At 38.9% G+C, this 20,911-nt stretch overlaps 1 protein-coding gene across 2 annotated transcripts in view; it reads right to left on the reverse strand.

The window, feature by feature from the left end:
- Positions 1 to 16,335: 16,335 nt before the first annotated feature.
- The window catches only part of STK17B (serine/threonine kinase 17b), a 28,813-nt gene continuing 24,237 nt past the window's right edge, over positions 16,336 to 20,911 (reverse strand). For both annotated transcript variants that reach the window (XM_038585217.1, XM_038585216.1), the window contains exon 8: positions 16,336 to 19,670. In XM_038585217.1, the coding sequence (XP_038441145.1) occupies positions 19,388 to 19,670 (283 nt within the window). In that variant the 3' untranslated portion in view covers positions 16,336 to 19,387. The remainder of the gene's footprint in view (positions 19,671 to 20,911) is intronic.

Genomic DNA, 20,911 nt, shown 5'->3' on the forward strand with positions numbered 1-20,911 from the left:
GATATGTGCCAGGTACTGGGCCTGGAAAGTATTTGAACCTATATCTTCAGTTCCAGGCTGGCATTGAATCATTCATATAATTTTCCAATGTTTAACACTGGCTTACAAATTTCTAAAATTTTTAGGATACTAGTCTTAACAGTCAGATCCAGAAATTGGGCCTTCACTGCCCAAGCATTCTATTTTCAAAACACAATGATAATAGCTGACATTGATTTTTTTAATATTTTATTTTATTTGAGAAAGAGAGAGAGAGGAGTAGCTAGCTGATGGAGAGGGAGACTCTCTGCTGAGCAGGGAGCCTGGTGTTGGGCTTGTCCCAGGACCCTGAGATCATGACCCGAGCCGAAGGCAGATGCTTAACCCAATGAGCCACCCAGGTGCTCCAATAGCTGACATTGATTATTATTGATTATTACTATGTGCCAGGTACTATGCTTTTCATCCATGGTCAGAGGTAATGGCCACACTAAACATGTGATAGTTAACTATTATTGTCCAAATTTGACAAATGGGGAAACTGAGACACAAAGATGATAGGTGTTTTGCCCAAAATCATGCATCTAGTAAATAGGGGAACTCAACATTGGAGCCTAGACTTAATAGGGATCAAGTCTTCTCCTGAGAACAACTAAAAAAGTCTTATCAAATACTGATTTTTTTTAAGGTTTATTTATTTGAGTGAGAGAGAGAGCGAGCATGGGCACACATGTGAGCATGAGTGGAGGAGGGAGCAGAGGGAGCCCGAGAGAGAGAATACTCAAGCAGACTCCCCACCGAGCACGGAGCCCAAGGCGGGGCTCCATCCCAGGACCCTGAGATCCCCAAGATCGTGAGTCAGATGTTTAGCCAGCGGAGCCACCCAGGCCCCCCTCGAATGCTGATCTAAATATATAATTATTTACCACAGTGGAAGCATAATCAGTCAGGAAAAAGGGCCCAGAGTTCAGTTCTTAGAACCAAGTGTGAGAGAAGATTCAGGGGCATAGTATCTCAGGGCCTGGATCTGCAGACAGAAGTTGAAGGAGGACAGACCCCAAGGGTATATTTAGGAGGAATAGTACAGCACGTGGGTTCCTGGCCCACAGCTACCAAGGCTTCACGCCATACTAGCTTTGTGACCCGAGAAAGTTACTGGAATTCTCTGAGCTTCATTTCCTATGATTGTAAAATCAGGAGAACAGTAGTACGCCCCTCACAGAGTCATTGTGTGTGCTAAGTGAGCTAATCCGTGTGGAACACTTAGAACAATGCTGGCGCACAGCGCTCACTACATGTTAACTATTATACTTCTAGGGCAGAGTTCCCAGGGTCTGATCTCCATTCTTCCTCTCCCTCTCCCTCACTCTCTCTCTTTCCTGCTTGTTGTACATTCATAGGATGCTTTGAATAGCTTTGAGTTATTTGGGAAATGAGACCAGGCATACGATATAGAGCGGAATGTGGCGCTACTAATACTAATACATCACCACTCTCCTGATGTGGAATGGCTTAAAGATGCACAAGCTGGTTTGCTTTGCTGTTGAGAGAACCTAATTCTAGGAACAGGAGATCTGAGTTTAGGCTTTGACTCTGTCACTAACTGTACAGTCTTCAAGAAGTCAACTCTTAAGCATCCTCGGTCTCCTCATCTGGCGGTGCAGGGGATAATGCCAGCATCACCCCCCTGCACGCTGTCTGCTGGTGAGCTTTGGCCGATCTGGTTTTGCACTCCATGCTCCACGTTTGGTGAGCACCGGGGCTGTGCCAGACTCAGCGCTGGAGGTGGGACCCGCGAGCTCTGTTATGGTGAGGAATTTGGGGCAGGGTGGGAGGGAGCTGCAGTCCCAGAACAGGTGTGCACACGGGCCTGTGAGTGTGCAAGGGTGCAAGTGGCTGAAGAGACCAGAAGAGAACACGCCTACTGCAAATGATGAGATGTAAATTCTCAAAAATACACCAACCCCACACAGCACAGAGGAATACTAGCTGTTCAAGAACAGGTTCTTTTCTTTTTGACATGAAACATAACACACGTTTCCATGGGACTTTTTACCCACATTTGCCGCCATCTGAAATGTTTGTTTTGCATTTGTTTTGGATCCTTTAGGATTCCACAGATCTTTAACTCAGCTTCTTAGGACAGAACATCTGTATTTGTTTGTCAGAAATTTTCCCACCATTCATGTCCAATAATTAAGTAAGTTAGATAGAAAATAATGATATTACTACTCCTTCATGCTTATCACCCTTGACATTTTCCATAAATAGAAACTTTGTTCATTGGCTGAAGTCCTGTTTCATGCTAAGCACTGTCAGAGGCAGGATTTGGAGAAAAAGATGTGGGTCTCTATTTCAATTACAGATGGACCTGAATTTGATAGCCCAGACTGTTTGCCAGCAATATTTCTGTAGCCACAAACAACCTGGTGACTCAGCATTTTAGTTCACAGTGAGGTCAGGAAAGGGTCTTATTAGTCATTCGTTTCCACATTTCTCCAAAAGGCAATTCAGTGCCCATCATGATCATGTCACTCAGAGCAGGAAGGCCCACCAAGTTACCAAAGCCACAGGGGTAGGTGTCAAACACTAAGGTACCCCTCGACCCCAAAATTCTAGGGCCTGGAGTCTAAACCAAGGAGAAGGACCCCAGGGAAAAAAGAATTTAAACTTTTTTGTCAACCTATCATCCAGATATCTTCTATTTCATTAGACTGAACCAAAAGTTGTCTAAAATTTTCTTCTCTGGCAGCCCGGGTGGCTCAGCAGTTTAGCGCCACCTTCAGCCCAGGGTGTGATCTTGGAGACCCGGGATTGAGTCCCACGTCAGGCTCCCTGCATGGAGCCTGCTTCTCCCTCTGCCTGTGTCTCTGCCTCTCTCTCTCTGTGTGTCTCTCATGAGTAAATAAATAAAATCTTTAAAAAAAATTTTTTTTTCTTCGCAAAATGTAATGAAAGGAAAAATACAAATGGCTAAAAAACCAGAAATAGATATCTGGCCTCACACTGATTTCAAAACACGAAAAATAAAGCAAAATATTTTTCTCCTATAGAATTGGTAATTACTTGAACACTGATAATACCCAAAGTTGGCAGGGGTAGAGTAACAGGCACTCTCTTAGCTGTGGAGCCTTAAGGTATTGGCAAAATTTTTCCAGAAAGAAAAAATCCTAATGTTTTGCATATCCATTGATGCTGAAGTTCTACATTTAAGACTCTATCTTAAGGAAATAATTATAAATGTACATGAAGATTTGCCTTCAAGGATAATTGTTGGATTGTTTTCAATAATGAATAGTTAAAAAATTAAATGTTCAAAAATAGGGGATTGGTTAAATAAAAGATTCTAGACTCATACAGTGATACAGTATAAAATCCTCAAATATGTTATGTCATAAAATTCTGTGGCAGGAATATGTTCATGATACATTAACGAAAAGAGACGTCATCATACGAGGAGTGGCTATCCCTAAAGAGATGGATCTACATTAACTTCTTAATTTTTTCATTTTTTCATTTTTCTGTATTTTTTGTGGTGAATTTACCACTTTAATAAAACTAAAAATATAATGTATCAGTCTCAATAAGAAAAAATGGATAAAATGTGGTATCATGCTTCTTAAGCTAATATAAATTTATAAATGCTGTTAAAGCAAACAGAGTTGGGCATTCACCTTCTAATTCCCATGAATGTCACTTTACTAGAATGTGTATTTTCCTAATTTTTATCAACTGCATTCCAAATAAATAGGGAGTGTAAGACTGGTGGAAGACACTGTAAACACATAGGAATCTAGTGCTCCTGCCAGACATTTCGTCTAATAGATGAGGTGGTTGTGGACTATTTCAGGGCACAGCCGGGATTTGCAGACTTGCACTCCTGTCCATGGAAAGCACGTGGAAATAATAGGAAGAGCTGACAGCTGTAGGTACTTTTGTAGTTGAGTCCGAAATAATAGGGGTAGAAAGCCAACATTCGCTGGTACGGGGTGGCCTGCACTCAGTTCCTGCGTCTGCCCTGCATTGGCTGTGTGATCTTGACCTTGGCCGACTCTCGTAACCCCAGCAAGACAAGGGCAACAGAATAGTGACCCCTTCCAGAGGTTATGAGACTTAAATGAGAACAGGAATGACACAGATAGAATTTGAAAGTCTTCGCGACAAATAAGCACTCAGTAACTTTAGGTGTCATCCCCGTTGGCAGGTGTATCACGCGGTTGGCACGTCGAAAGCTTCCCACTCGGTCCTGTGGGGCCAAATCTGAGGAGGGCTGTGCAAGAAGATGATTGGTTGGTCAGCAACTACCAATGGTCCTCAACCTCGCCTGGGGCATAGAAAGTGCAAGCCACAGAAAGAGACTGAACTTGGAAATGCCCTTGCACTCCTACCTAATGTGTGTGAGGGTGTGTATGTGTGTGTTTGCCTTAATGGAACCCTTTTGTTAAGAAAAGAAAAGAAGAAAAGGAAAAAAAAGAAAAGAAAAGAAAGAAAAAGCAGAAGAAAAGAGGCTCTCTCTGTCCCCCATAGTTAATATTGCAAAGCCTTAGGGAGCAATCTATGCCCTACCTTGTGACCTAGAGCCCAGCAGGGGTTATACATACTTCAGGGGATCCTCTTTGAATTGCATGATTCATTTTTTCTTCTTTAAGGTTGCTTAAATGTTACCAAACTGCTAAGTCCCTGGACGGACGAAAGTCTCCGAGCAAACTGGTTAATGTTGCCGAAGCCCGGAGATGTGAGTCCTCACACAAGGAAGGGCCTGATTGATTCGGAGCCCTGAGCCCAGGGAACAATGACCACTTTATGTGGTAAAATAATTAACCTGGTAAAACAATGATGACTTACAGGAAAAATGTGAGAAAAGTTTACTTCAACCAGGAAGACATTGGTGAGTTCACTGTCGCCTTCATGTACAATCAGTGATTGAAAACCTGAGCTCCTTGCTCCTAACGCAAAACCCCTCTGTCTAGAGCAGGGCCAAAAAAAAAAAAAAAAAAATTTGTTTGCTTCCTGAAAAACACAAAGCTTATTTTTTCAGATCTTAAAAAGAGATGTAATTTAGAAAAGGGATAATCACAAGCAACACTTTCTGCTGAGAACAAAAACCAAAGCAAAAAAATATTTATGGACATTCCCAAGAAACCACTATGGCAAATCTCCTTGGAACTTTAATTCATGTGGAGGCTTTGAAACCTCAGCACACAGCAGGAAATGAAAGGGCGCTGGAAGAGCGGGGGACAACTCCAGTTTCTTCTCTATCCGGACCTCCAGAAATTGCTAAGAAAGTCCTTATTTTTAGCCAAATTGCTATCACATTTACAGAACAGCAGTTCTGGCCCTGTGTCCACAGCTCTGCGCCAGCCTCACTGCATCTTGGGTCCAAACCCACCAGAACATTCTGTTTCTCTAAAGCAGCCCTGCGTGGAGCACATTCGCATGTGGACGGTCACAGATGGCGACAGCTCGGGGCCTGGAGCAGAACAAAGCTGCCCGAGATCTCGAGGGCACACGGCGAAGGGCAGGCCCTCCTCAGCCCGTGAGCTCCGAGCAATTAGGGGCTGGTGTCACGGGGACAGCATTGCAGGATCCACGGCCCTGCCGGCACCCCCAGGCCTCCCGGGCCACACGGTCTGCCCTTCAAGGCTTTAGGGGCCCCTCTCTCAATAATACACGAAAAATAGAACAATGAGCAAGAACAATTGTCCTTGATCAGGATTTCACAGATCTTCCCAAGGAGAGGGATGCTTTTGAACCACCAAGTATGGTTTCTGAACAACCACCAAGTATTGTTTCTGGCCAATGGTTGGCCAAGCTACTTCCAAGAAGTTTCTTAAACACGTGGGGAAGTCAAGTCCAACATAAATGGTCGTGGGATTTCGCAGGTAAGAGGACTCTAACTTGCTGGCGTTACTCAAAAAGATATAATGATCTGCCATGAAAAACCACCTACTTCCAGAATCATCAAAGACAGTATTTATTCTGGTTTTACATTCTTACGTGTTAGTGCTCAGTTTTGCCTCCTTCCCCATCAAATGCTTGATTCAAAAAGAAATGCATGCGTATTGAAGATAACTGCAAGGCATAAGGAAAATGTCACCTGTCATCCACCGCCCACGTGCTGCCACGACTAACATACCCGAGTATTTTTTTTTTCTTGTCTGTTTTCTATATTTGTGAAAAGACATAGTTAAGATTATACTTTGTTTGTGGTGTGTGTGTTTGCTTGATGTTTCGTGGAGGTTTTCCAAGGTCATGGAGAACACTTCATAATTGTCATTTTAAAGGCAGCGTTATGTTTCATCACACAAACATGCCGTAAGTCGCTCAACTGTGTCCTGCTATTGTACACTTTGCATATTATTTTGAACCTGTGTACACTTTTTGAGTGTTTTCTTAGTACAAGTAATGAGGATATTTTCTTGCTGAAATATGGAATGGGGACGCCTGGGTGGCTCAGGGGTTCCAGCGCCGCCTTCAGCCCAGGGCGTGATCCTGGAGACCCGGGATCAAGTCCCACATCAGGCTCCCTGCATGCTTCTCCCTCTGCCTGTGTCTCTGCCTTTCTCTTTCTGTGTCTCTCATGAATAAATAAATAAAATCTTAAAAAAAACATAGAAAAAATGGTATCTTGCATTTATTTATATGTATATATGTATAGCTCAATTTTGCATGCCAGATATTTTTATTTATTTAATATTATTTTCTTTGAAGTAGTCTCTCAAAAATGAAGACGACTTTTTTGTATCTAGACTATATAGAGAATGTCTAAAAATCCATAATAAAAGATAACCTAACTTGAAAATGGGCAAAAGGTTTGAATAGGCATTTCTCCAGAGAAGATTTACCAATAGCCAATACACATGTGGAAAGATGCCCACCGTCATTAGTAATCAGGGAAGTGCAAAGCAAAACCACAAAGAGATATTCCTTTATACCCACTAAGAGCACAATAAGCAAAAGGACAATAACAAGTGGAGGTGAGGATGTAAAGAAATCAGAACTCACGTATCTGCTGGTGGGAATGTGAAGAGTGTAGCCCCTTTGGAAAACAGTGTGGCAGTTTCTCAGTGGTTAAACATACAGTTATCCTGTGACCCAGGAATTCCCTTCCCAGGTATGTCCCCAAGAGAAATGGAAGCATATACCTACCCCCAAAACTTGTACGTAGCGGCCTAGTAGTCAAAATGTGGAAACAACCCCAAATGTCCACCAACCAGCAAATGGGTAAACAGCAGGTGATGTGGCCACACAGTAGAATGGGACTCAGCAACGAGAAGGACTCCGAACTGATTCGCCTGGAGGAACCCTGAAAACACTATGCTAAGTGAAAGAAGCCAGTCACCAGAGATTGCTTATTTTCTGACTCCCTTATAAGAAATGCGTAGAATGGGCGAAGCCAGAGAGACAGCAAGCAGTCTGGTGGTTGCCCAGTGCTCAGAAGGTTGGGAGGAAGTCGGGAGTAACTGCTAAGGGGCACAGCGGTTCCCTATGGGGAGATGGGAGATGTTCTGGAATTAGTGGTAATGGTTGCACAATTCTGTAAATAGATTAAAGACCATTAATTGTACACCTTAGATAGTGAATCATATAGAGTTGTTATTTAAAAAGAGAAATCTTGGCACATTATGGGAAATATTCAGACACTGGCTCAATTCTCATCGTTTAAAAAGTCCCGATAACAGAACCACTATATTCTTGGAAATATAATTTTCCTGGTTGCAAAGCACCCTCTGGTATCAAGTTTCTCTATATGTATTGAGGTGATCTTCTAGCCACAGGAGATAATTACTAAACTTTCTAGTCAGGTTTTCGATGGTTAATTCATAAATGCTTGCCTTTTTAAGAAAGAGTTTAGGCTTCCTGAGAGAAGCTAAACAAATTATTTTTTAGAGAAATTAATCAAACTTACAGGCCTTTACTGTCAGTTCAAAGCAAATGTGGGCTTTCTTTATCCAAGGACTGGAACAAGATTGATTTACATTTGAATCTCAGACACCGCAAACATTTTGAAAAAACTCCATATAAATCTTACATGTGAAAAGATTTTTCCCATTGCTAATTTTTCTAAGAATAAATGTAGTCTGGCCAGTTTGATTTAGTTGGCATTTGTTTATTTTTTCACAAGCATTTTCTTTCTTTTCTTTCTTTCTTTCTTTCCTTTCTTTCCTTTCTTTCTTTTTCTTTTTTTTAACTAAGCTCCACACTCAGCATGGAGCCCAACAGGGGGCTTGAACTCACAACTCTGAGATCAAGACCTGAGCTGAGATCAAGAGTCAGGTGCTCAACTGACTGAGCCACCCGGGTGCCCCCATAAGCATTTTTGACAGCTCACAAATGACACCTATCTGTGCAATTGCACAAGTAGAGATGGAACACGGGAGAGGCAGGGTTATAGGAGAACGTGAGGGATCATAAGTATTGCTGCGCTTATTTTCAGAAAATGCAATCTGCCACTAAAGATCATTTCCAAAGCTTCTATTAGTCATTTTCACTTTTGCGTGAATGTATTTCAGATCCTTTCTGGGAAGAGACTTTCATAAGAAGGGGAGAATCTGAGTCCACAGCCCTCAAGGAGTTGGGAAGGGGCCATCAGTAAGAGAAGGAAATGGGGTACATCCAGGAGTAGAGACAGATTGTACCTACCACTACTCCTGTAGCGCTACCCAAGAACCCATAAGTCCACACCTTTTAAGTAATTGTTCTTCACTGTTGATAGGAATGATGGAGATTTCATTAAGAAGACATTTGGATTCCTCCCATGCTTTCTCCAATCACTTCTCTCCATCCGGTCTTACCCCCCTCCCTCTCCCAAACCCCGTCTTACTAAAGACATGGCTTCAAAGCAGGTGACTATGACTGTAAAACGGAGACCTGAATCGTGGAAGGCTCTGTGGGGCCCGGCTCAACTTCACCGGCCTCCTCCAAGCTGGTCACTGCATTCAAACAGCAACGCAATGACAATACCTCAGTTTATATCCCCATCGCTGACCACGCCTTACGATTCCTGACCTAGGTGACCGCAAGGCATCAGCAACACATCCACAACTGAGCTCATCCTCCCCTCGGACCTGCTTCTTCCCGCAGTGCTCCCCTGTTTCACTAAAAAGACAACCACTGAAATGGGTGCTCAAAAGAAAAGCTCGAGGACCAGCTCTCATACATCCCCTCATCCTACACGTCCCAGTAATCAGGGAACTCCACCAGTCCTAATTCTCAAGTCTCATTGTCTCAACCCTCTGTCCATCTCCCTTGGCTTCCTAAGCCATCGCCACCTTCTGCCAGGATGACTGAAATAATCCTGCTAAGTGGATCTCTGCCTTCAGATTGACCCCCTCTCGAAACATCCTCCACACGATGTCCAGACAGCAAACCTTCCAAGACACAAAATAGGGTTACGTGCAATTCTCACTGAAAAACTCTTCAATGGCTCCCTGTGAGCATGAAGTAAGAGAAACTGGTTAACATTGTCGCTGCCCACCTCGGCAGTCTCTTCCTCACCTGGCTGGAGAGCTTCCAGTTCCTTGAGCCTCAGAGCCAGGGGAAGGCTTCTGCCTGGGGAAGGTCTTCACACGAAGGCTATCTTTGCAAGAGGTTTCTCAGACAGTAGAGATCAAGAGGTATGGAAGATTCATTTTATACCAGAATCCGCTCCACATGCATCAAATTATGTGTCGACGCAGGCCACCTGCGCAACCTGTTTGTAGACTACAAAGGCCTAACTTGAAAACACCAGTGAATTATTCTTGTTGCTCTTTTCTATTTAGCAAATACTACAACCCGTAATGCTTCAAATAGTGTGATTCAGATTATTCCACCCTCATGTTGACTTGAGGATACATTTAAAATTTTCAAACATACGTAAATTAAATTTTTTTAAAGATTTTATTTCTTAATTCAGGAGACACACACACAGAGAGGCAGAGACACAGGCAGAGGGAGAAGCAGGCTCCATGCAGGGAGCCCGAAGTGGGACTTGATCCCAGGACGCCGGGGTCAGACCCTGAGCCCAAGGCAGATAGACGCTCAACTGCCGAGCCACCCAGGCGTCCCTGTAAATTAAAATTTTGATCCAAATATGGATCAAATGATACAGATTTTTAAATGATACAGATTCCAATCACCTTCTCCTAGTTTTTTTCATTTAAGCCATTAAATTTAATTTAAATCCGGTGTGATAGACAGGACACAGGTGGCATTTGAAGCCAGGTGGACTTTAGCTTAAATCCCCAAGTGTGGTCATTAGGTAACTTTGAAGAACTGCTTACCCTCTCTGTGATTCAGTTTCTTCACTTATAATATGATGATATTCAGGGTTGTCGTGAAGAGTAAATGAAGCAGCATGAATAATGGAACCAAGTATAATCCCTGATTCATAGTGGGCCCTTAGCAAACTTTATTCCTCCTCATTTAGTTTATACCCTTTATATTTCTGAATGCAGACACACTGGCTGGTGGTGGGTTTTTTTTATATAGACCCACAAACACCCATTTTATAAACACATACTGTAAAGACCTTCCAAAATTGATAATTAGATACAATGTTGAGGGACTATTTGTGTGTGTTATTTGGGACGCTGGAGCAAAGCCAAAGTAATTAAATCTCTTACAAATTTAGTAATATAAAAGGCCCCAGGCATTGACCATTGTAATTATTCTATTTCTGGGAAGAAAAGAGACAGGTTTATTTGCAGTATCCCATGCTTAATCATTAGTATTAAATGAATTCAGACCAGAACTAATCAAAGAAGCAAACAGCTGATTACTGCTGTTTTGTAAAAGAAAGAAGTAATTGATGTTCACATAGGTTAAAATAGCCAAAAAGGCTTTAAATAAATGGCTCAGCTCCTTTTCTCCCTTTATAACTTGTTTTCAATGGTCTTTAGTCTGTGATTACTTAAATATTCATTTATTTCAGAAGCCTTTTTGTGCAAATCCCAATTAAAAAACCAATCACGTTCTTAATAAATTGGGCTAACAACTGCTTTCAAAGGAAGAAACAAATAAATCACAATGTTTCATCTATAAAATTTGACTTCATATGACATCTAAGCAGTTAATTCAGTTATACCCAGGAAAGATCACGAAGCCTCATAGATTTATTCCTGACAGTTGAGTTCTAGGCAAGGTAAGGCTCTGATATGCCTCATATGACATGGAGACTGTGTTACGTTTTATTGGTTCAATCATTATACCTTATGATTTTTTCCACATACATTTTGTACTCACATGTTGACTATTCAGTAGAACTAGAGTGACTGCACATTTACAATTGTGTCTGTAATTGGTGACCCAGTTGCTTTTTTTATGATCTGGCTAGCAATATTGGTATAATTAGCATGTATCTTTCTTTTGGCCTTTCAAAGGGGTATTACAAATCACTAAATTTAAATTCCAGTGGTGAGCCACAGAGGGTGAAATCCCTCCTCCTAATTATAAAATAATGCCTTTTTTTGCTTATTCTGAAAGTTGACCACAGTATAGGGTTGGCATAGGACCTAAACGTGAGAGATTATTCGATTCTGACCACACTTGCACCCACCCTGCCTGTTAGAGATTCTTTAACAGTTTCCATAGTAATATGTCTTACAGAAAAGGACCTAATTTCATTAAACTAGATCTATTTGTTTCCTATAACTAAAATTTTTAATTTTCCATATAAGAAGATGATAGAAAGTGTGTGTGTGATGATGAAACTATGTATAAGGGAAAATGTTAGAACTTCTCTATTCCTATAGGAAAGCTTTGATAAATAAGGAAAGAGCCAGAAGATATGGAAAGGCCTATGATGCTGAATTTCATGTATCAACTTGATAGGGCTAAGGGAAGCCCAGATAGTTGGTAAAACAGTATTTCTGGGTGTGTCATTTGAATTGATAGATTGAGTAAAGACCACCCTTACCAATGCAGGTGGGCATCATCCAATTAGTTGAGGACCTGAAGAGACAAAAAGGGAAAGGGAAGGGAACATTTTTTCTTTTCTTGAGCTGGGACATCCATCTTCTCCTGCCCTCAGCATTGACCCTTCTGATTTTCTGGCCTTCAAAATTGGGCTAGGATTGACACCACCAGCTTTTCTGGTTCTCCAGCTTACAAACAGTGAACTTCTCCACCTCCATAATCATGTGAGTCATTTCCCATAATAAATCTCCTCTTAAAATATGTCTATATATCCATGGGTATCCTATTGGTTCTATTTCTGGGGAGAAATCTAGTACAAGGCCTTTGGTTTCAGATGTGGAAAATACACAAATGAATTGACAGAGAAGAAAAAGCAGTGAGACTGCCGTCTGCTCGTGCTGGAAGCCAGGGCACGGCCAAGCCGCGAACCCAGCAAAAAGCCCCACCATTGACCTTCTATCAAGGAAATATCATCAAATTATTGAGAGCTCAAGAGAAACAAAGTGGGCTGTATCAGAACCTAAAGGGGATTGCTAATAGAAGTGTCAAGCTCACAGTACTACAAAGAGGGGTACTGAAAATGGTCTAACTTAAATAAAAAAATAGGAGTCTGTCCTTCTCAGTCTCTTCTCCAATACAAGAGCTGGTTCTTACAGAGTAATTTGAATTCTATTCCTGGATAAGCCAGCTCTTTAGGGATATTACACTGATTTAACATCTAGTATGGCACTTTCCAAGTGTCCAGGGACACATCCAGAGAGATGTTAGCATGAACAAAGCCATTATAGCACACACTACATGCTAGGTTCCTCACTTGGAGATTCCCAGTGTAAACTAAGGCCTCCAAGGAATCCTGCAGTAAAAATGCTCATCTAACACTGTTGAACATGGTGTTTCTAAAACCCAGCTAGGTATACGTGCTTTCTTTCCTTGTCACACATCTAATAACATTATGAGGGATGTGAATTTGGAAACTATTGATGATTGTGTCAATTAACATGCTTTCAGCTGCAAATAACAGAAAATCCAAAAGAGAGTGGCTTAACCAAATAGAACATTTATAAAAATCACAAGCTGAAAAGTTAAGAAGGAAGGGACTGCTGCTGTTCCACCAGTTCTGTTCAGTAGGACAATAATGCCAGGGCCGGGACCTCCAGGATTACCCCGTCCCTTCATTCATAATTACAAAATGGTGGAAACAGCTCTTCTCCAAGATTGTGGAGAGGTTGGGGCTGTCAACATTTCTTGTTTTCATCCAGAAATCAAAAGCCACCATTTCATCCCTTGCTCCAGGTGAGCTGGATAGTGCAAGTAGAGCACAGAGAAAGAAGTGGGCTGCGGCTGGTGGGTTAGCCTACCTACGGTTTCTTCAATAACGGTCGAACTGCTTTTAGAGACTTGCATTGGGTTGCATACCTTCAGCTTCCACCGGCCGATACTGTTAGAACAATTCTATGACACCCACAGTCGTTCTTCTAATAAGAGCATTCTGTTCATGAGGATGTTGTCCAAAGTGAAACAATGTACTGAGACCCACGTGAGAACCTCCTTCAGGCTCAATACTATCTTTTCCCTCCCTGCCGTGTTCATTCCAGAACAATGCCTACCCCACTAGCCTTTTTGGTTCTACCTTAGCCCTAGGGGCCACACTGCTGCTGTTGGACCATTCTCTACAAGGTCCCACAATACTCGGTGTGCACAGGGACCTGGGCAAGTTTCATACCGCTCCAAGACCTATAGGTCTTTCTTCTTGTTGCCTTCGGAGATTTTCCCACTCTTTTCAAACTCTATTTTTCTCAACAGATTTAAGAATTTATAAATAAAAGCCCCAATGAAACAGGTTTTTTTTTTCCTTTTCACTGCTACTATATATGTCCCTGATGCAAAGAAGCACAGTCTCCTGATATAAAAGGAGAAGATATAGGCAGAGTTCTAGCCTATAGTTGACTCCTGCATTTGTGCTCGTGAGCGCGTCACTTTCTCTGGCATTTTCTATCCTCAATCAACCTGCACTCTTACTCTTTTCAAGTGTTGCCTCCATGTGGACTTTTCTCCTTTGCCTATTAACATTTTCAAGTCTTCTCCATTTTAAAACATTTTTTTAAAAAACACTCTTCAAACTATAGTTCTCCTTTCCCCCTTGATTTCTTGGAAGATCGATACATACTTGTGGCCTCTACTTTCTATTTTCTCAACTAGTTGCAAACTCCCCATTCTAGTAAAATCATTATATCCAACGGCTACTAAGTCCTCTTTCTCTTGGATGTCTCTGCTTGCTAGACAAAGTGAGTGCAGATGAAGCTCACTTCCCTGTGTCTTTCTGGCTCTCCTCCCATTTGAATCATGCTAGTGCTAAGAGAATTAATGTGTTAATCTAGATTGGGGTCAAAAAACTAAATGTAACTTTTGTTTTTATATGTACAGTTTTATTCGCACATTCATTTGTTTGCATATTGACTGTTTTCATGCTTTAAAACCAAAATTGAGTAGTTGAGACAAAAACACTGGCCTGGCCTGCAAAGCCTATAGTTTTTAATAATTGGCCCTTTATTTTTTTTTATTTTTTTTATTTTTATTTTTTTTATTTATGATAGGCACACAGTGAGAGAGAGAGAGAGGCAGAGACATAGGCAGAGGGAGAAGCAGGCTCCATGCACCGGAAGCCCGACGTGGGATTCAATCCCGGGTCTCCAGGATCGCGCCCTGGGCCAAAGGCAGGCGCCAAACCGTTGCGCCACCCAGGGATCCCAATAATTGGCCCTTTAAAGAAAAGATTTGCAGAACTCTTTCTAGATGATCTAAACAATCTAGATGAAAGAATGTATACCAGTAAGAATCAAGAGAAAATAACTATAAGACATATAAGAAGATATGGATAGAAATTTCTATTGGGGGTGCTTGGATGTCTCAGTTGGAAGAGTATGTGACTCTTGATCTCAGAATCATGAGTTTGAGCCCCATGTTGGGTGTCGAGATTGCTTAAATATATACATTTTTAAAAATGTTTAAGGAAATTAATGACTACTGGAAGAGGTGCAGTAAGGAAACAAAATTTTTAGAAATTTTTAGAATTTAACTGGAAATATCCAGTTGTGCTGTGTGGGTAAACAGTGCTGTGTTAACTAAGGGAAAAAACATGAAGCCAGAAAGTTTGGGTGAGGAAGTGATACAGAGAGGGAGAATGTGATCTTGATTTTACTTAGAGCTGTTTTACATTTGAGTATTCTTACGTCTAAGCAAGGGTAACATGTATGACTTCAGTGTCTGGGAGGAAAATTGGGTCTAAAGAGAAAAATTTGGAAATGCCATTGTTAGAAAAAGAAAATATGGAACCTGAAAAGAAAGTGTTCACAATCAAAAAGTTCCAACACACAGCAATTTCTTCTTCCTACAGATTCAATGAAGTTCTGCACACTATCATCACACTTCATACTTTTGACATGATTTTAGCATGTAGAGTTGACCCTCTTTATTAATTCCGTATTTGTGAACTTACATACTGGCTAAAATTATTTGTAACCCCAAAATTAACATGCATAGTGCTTTCATAATCATTTGCAGACATGATCACAGTGGTGACAAATTTGAGATGCCTGACACGCGTTCCCATCTTAGGTTGACCAAAGTGACGCTCCATCTTATTTTAGCTCTCATACTCTAAGATAAATGTCCATTTTGTAGTCTATTTAGTATCATGTTTTCTGCATTTTTGTGCTTTTTGATGGTGATTTTAGTGTGTGTCAAATGCCCCCAAATCATAATTTTGAAGTCCTCTGTAGTTATGTTCTATGAATAGCGCTGTAATGTGCCTTATGGAGAAAATGTGTTTATCTTTTAGATAAGCTTCATTCGGGCAGGAGTCATGGTGCTGTTAGTGTGAGGTCAATGTTAATAAATCAACAATATATATTAAATAAGATTCCCTTTAAATAGAAACTGCATAAAACAAGGTTATGCATTGATTAGTTGGCAAAAATGTTATCAACACAAGCTTGTAGGAACCTAACCCTGTATTTCCTCTAGCAATATTTTAGCATTCACTGTTTGTGGGAACTTAATAGAATGTAACTACATTAAGTAACATGGATTGATTAGTCCATAATCAGCTTATAGATTGCTTAAAGAATCCCTTATTCCTCGTTTGTTAAAATTCATTTAAACTGAAAACAAAAATTAAAAAAAAAAAAAACAGAGTTCACCCATTTCTGGGTAAATAAAAATCCCTTATTCATCCTTATGCAACACGTGGTACATTGACATTCACTGATATTTTCTGAAAGTATCTAGCATTACCAGAGAATAGACTTGTGTTCAAATTTATGTGGCTTTTTAACAGACAGGATCTAATAAACAGGTATGTACTGAACAGGGAGTTTAAAGATGACATGTGTCAAGGCTAGGAGGTTTGCTCTTAAGAAAAACAAACTTAGAAATACCTTAAAGCAAAAGACAATCACAGATGTAAAAAAGTGCTTTTTAATTTTTAACCAAAAGGACCATTAAGTTGATATAAGGTTTTTTGTTTTTTTTTTACCGAAATATTCATCATAATGTCAGTCAATATGCGTAAGCAACATGATTATTTCATGAAGGTTGAGGGCACTTGTAATTTGTGTGAATTTAACAATTAGAATTTAAAATTCTTTAAACTCTTATAAAATTATAAATTGATAATATTTCTCCAAATTGAAGTCAGGTAACTTAATCTTAAAACAATTTGAAATTTAAGTACAATTGTTAACACAACAATGAATAAAGACAAGTTTGCAAGACAGATATAAAGATGAAAATTCAAAAATAAACAGAAGAAATGTAAACAGTTATAAACTAGCAATTTATAAACATTGCTTAGAGCAAGGCTATTCAAAGTATGGTCCATGAGCTATTAGCAACCCATCCCAAACGAAAGAAAGAACTTGTGCCAGAATGAAAATCAATTATATCATTAATCAGCTTTTTTTTTTTATAACAAGACTTTCTTTAAAGGAAGAAATGTACTGATATATACTCTGGCACAGGTGCCTTATCTCCTTACCGGCTGCAGAACACATACTGCTTATGTCCTTAAAGTGCCACTATAACTTTACCACTGAGTTAACTTGACCGTGGAGAAAAAAATTAAAATAACAATTGTAACTGTCTTCTATACTTTATTTTTTTAACCCTATCTATCCAAAAAGCAAAGTTATTAAACTTTATAAACTCATCACAATTTAACATTAATTTTCAGATGTGTTTAAGTGTTACTGACATCTGTTCACCTGACAGGGACTAAGATTCCTACTTTTAACAAGATACTTCATCCACTTCTGATAGATACTTGTTTTCAATCTTTGGAGAAAAAAAATGGAATCATTTGTTAGATTCTCTCTAAATACTGGTTTCATTTATTTTCATACTTCAAACAGTGAAAATATTTAAATTCACTTTTACGAAGAAATTGCATTTTTATACTGTTTGTGCAACTATTTTTTATTTTTTACAATAAAAATAGGAAAAAAGATATGAAATTTACAACTTTGTGTATTCTATTACTAAAGGGCAGCATATGAACTATTTTAAGATTCCTCAGATTAAAAGAAAGCTGGTATAAAATACTTTTTAAGAATTAGCTTATAATTTAAAATTCAAACTTTTTTTATTCTTAATTTTTACTATGGCATAAATTCCTCTAGAAATTTAAAAATATGATCTTTTGTAAAAAATCCTCTTCACCAATGGCTTACCAAGCTTTACCTGCATTAGCTTAGTATGGAAGGCAAATAAATGGATGATCAACATGTTAGAAAAAAACTTCTCAGTTTTAGATATACAAGAGCCCAATTTAGCTTCTGTAATGGCTAGTTTATTGAACCAACAAACTACTTCTTAAAGAACTTAAATGTATATTTACATGTCCATCAGAAGAGAGCTCCTTTGGCACCTGAGTTGAACACAATATAGTAGAGCAAAGAATCTCTAAGAGAAGTTGTCTAAAGACTATATTTTATCTATCTATACATAAATACATATACCTATACATATACACATATGCACACACAAATAGAAATCACATTTCCTTTAAGAAATGCTAAAGATTTAAAAAGAATTCACCAGTTAGCCAAATAAAGTGAACTGATGGCTATTAATAGTTTTAAGTTTTTTGTAATCTTACCAAATTAGAGTAATATACAATTCAAGGGGGGAACTCAAGAATTTTTTTGTCAAAATATAATTTCTTTTAATATAGTAACATGGTCATGAGGTTACAATTAACCCAGCATGGTAATATAACTGAATCTTTAATAGTAACCAGGTGCCAAGTCATCAAAGATAACCAAAAAAGGAATACATTTCTCCTCTATTAGCACAACAGTCACCAGCCACTCTGCTGACCTTAGACTCTTACTTGCATTGGTCTCAGCAAAAGACCATTAAAGGTCACGCTGCAGATCACCTTCTGCTGAGCCTCATCACTCACTGGAATCTTACATGTGAGTAGAGCATGATGTCACCAGGTTTTATGATCATGTCCACCTCGCTGTCACGGACTCTGGCCCTGAGTTAATAGTCTTACTGGGCTGTGATATATTTTTATGCGTACTTTTAGAACTCCAAATGATTGGCTTATATCCTAAGACTTAGAAAACATCTACAATTCTGTAAGTTGCCAAATTCAGGCAGCATTTTTTCCCCCACATTTAATTAATAAATATGTTTTGTCACCCAAAATGGAGCACATGGTTTTGTGTAAGTATCTTCTACTCCTGAAATTCTAGATGAAAATCCACTACACCATCTAATTTTCCATCTTTCAGACCTTATTAAATCTGAAGTATGTTGCGAGAGGGCAAAAGACAGTTGAGTTAAAAAATGATGCCATGCTGCTTTTTTTTTTTTTTTTTTTTTTTCTGCTCCAACTTGTATAGGATATTCCTAATCAGGTTTCTAATTTCCTCTTGGCTCTGGTTAAAACACCTGTCTCATGTAGCAGACCACATCCTGGAAATCTTAGGCAGTTTCAAAATATTTATGATTGAAATATTTTCAAGTATAAAATATTCCTTGAGCATCTATAAAATAGTACATATTCTTAAACTTGACACTATTATCCTAACAAAACTTTGTCAATAGAGGCATGGTGTAGGACTTACCTTAGAGAACCTATTAAATTCAAATGTCTTCGTTTTGTTGAGTTTATTTCAACCATAATAAAACCCAAATCACTGTTTCCCTCATCTGTAAAACATTGTGATAAATCCATTTGAACTTGAATTATTTCATTACCATGTAAACTCACATGCATTTTATTTTTTGTCATATTTTAAAATATTTCTTCTTTTAGAGTTAATATCTCAGAACAGGAAATGAAATTATGCTGGTAACCAGTAATTTAGCATCAAAACACTTCCCTAAACTTTTCTCTGCAAAAGTGCATTTACAATATAAACATGCCATAAATGAAGCTACAAACTACAATCTCACATTGGAGTAGCCCAAATTCAGTCCAAATAAGTCAAAGAGCAAAGTGCTAACACAGCAAATCTGAAACAAGTTCATGGGGATTGGGCAATGAGTTATCAAAGCGAAATCTTTTGGAAACCATGCTGCTGTCCTCTGGAATATTCTCTTTGTCTTCTCGATCACTACAGGTTCCATTACAAGAGGATTTAGAAGTTTTGTCTTCAGAGGACCTTAATGAATGATCTTGACTTTGAGAGGAACTGGAGGTTTCTTCAGGATGAAATAAGTTTCCAAAGTCCCACTGCTGTAGCCAAGAATGAGACAGGCAGATTTCTGCTGTTGGTCTTTTCCTTTGAAAAAAAGGATCAAGTGAAAATTGAGAACTAAAAATCAGGTTGGAAATGCCTGCAGTTTGATATACTGTAGACTTTTATTTAAAATTTATTATGAAAATAACACATATGGATAATACAATGTTAGCCTCACAAGTAAAAATTAGTAAAATTATAAAATCGCTTGGGTATACAAACTCTGAAAGAAAATATATATAATTTATAACATTATTGTTTTGTGTTCTTAAAAATACTGCTAAATCTTGAAAATAAAGCCTGCTCTCAAATAATGTTTATCCAATATTTGAGTTTTTACTTTTTGTTTTCTCTTCTGAAAATAAGTCAAATATCACAATATGTCAAAAGTTAGAAAAATACCTATCTATAGTCAGAACTCCAACCTTAACAAACCACCATTTCCACTGAACATGTTTCCTTAAGCTTTAACTTCATTTTTTATGATCATTTTCAGTTCATTTTTTTCTGATTACAAAAAGTTAATGTGCTCATTTTAGAAATTTTAGAATCTAAGTAAAAATATATTTAAGAAAATGAAAACTGCTTATAACCAGAAGCAAACAGTATTTTTACTACTACTACCAAATAACCATTCATGTCCAAAATAATGGCCAGTTTAGAATTTGTTCAGACTTTCATTAAGCCACGAAAATAATGAACTAACCTGTGAGTTCTTTCTCAATGAACAGATAAAGAAATTGAGTCCTCTAAGAGATTAAGTAATTGTCAGAGATAAAAGATCTGACAAGTAACAAAACCAGGATCTGAGCCCGAGGCACAGTATCACAGCTTGCTTCTGCATGAAGTATGACCAGGCCATTTTAAAGTAAATGGGACTGATCTGAGTAAAGAAAAGGGAGGTCAGTTTTTACTTTTCCTGCTCTGAAGTTGCCAGTGGGTGAGATAAGAGTCCTAAGCCACAGGTTCTAGTCCTTTCTTTTGCAGGTGGTCAAAGAACATCTGATCCTTAAAGATCTAACAATCAGTAATTTACACTTACCACTTAACCATAATTACTTGACTACAGATTATTCACAACAAAGTCTATCACAGCCAGTCATGTGTATTGTAAACTTTCTATTTCTAATTATTTTAGGAAATATCAGGGTTTAGTAGCAAGTTGAGAGAGAAATAACCCAAATCTTCTCTTTACTCAAAAATTTCCTGTTGTATGTTTTCTATTTTTTCTATGTTTGAAGTTACTGATTTGTTATGTAATGATCTGTTACACCACCTCTCTT

The sequence above is a fragment of the Canis lupus genome, chromosome 37, assembly GCF_011100685.1.
Source record: "Canis lupus familiaris isolate Mischka breed German Shepherd chromosome 37, alternate assembly UU_Cfam_GSD_1.0, whole genome shotgun sequence".
In the NCBI taxonomy this organism is placed as follows: Eukaryota; Metazoa; Chordata; class Mammalia; order Carnivora; family Canidae; genus Canis; species Canis lupus.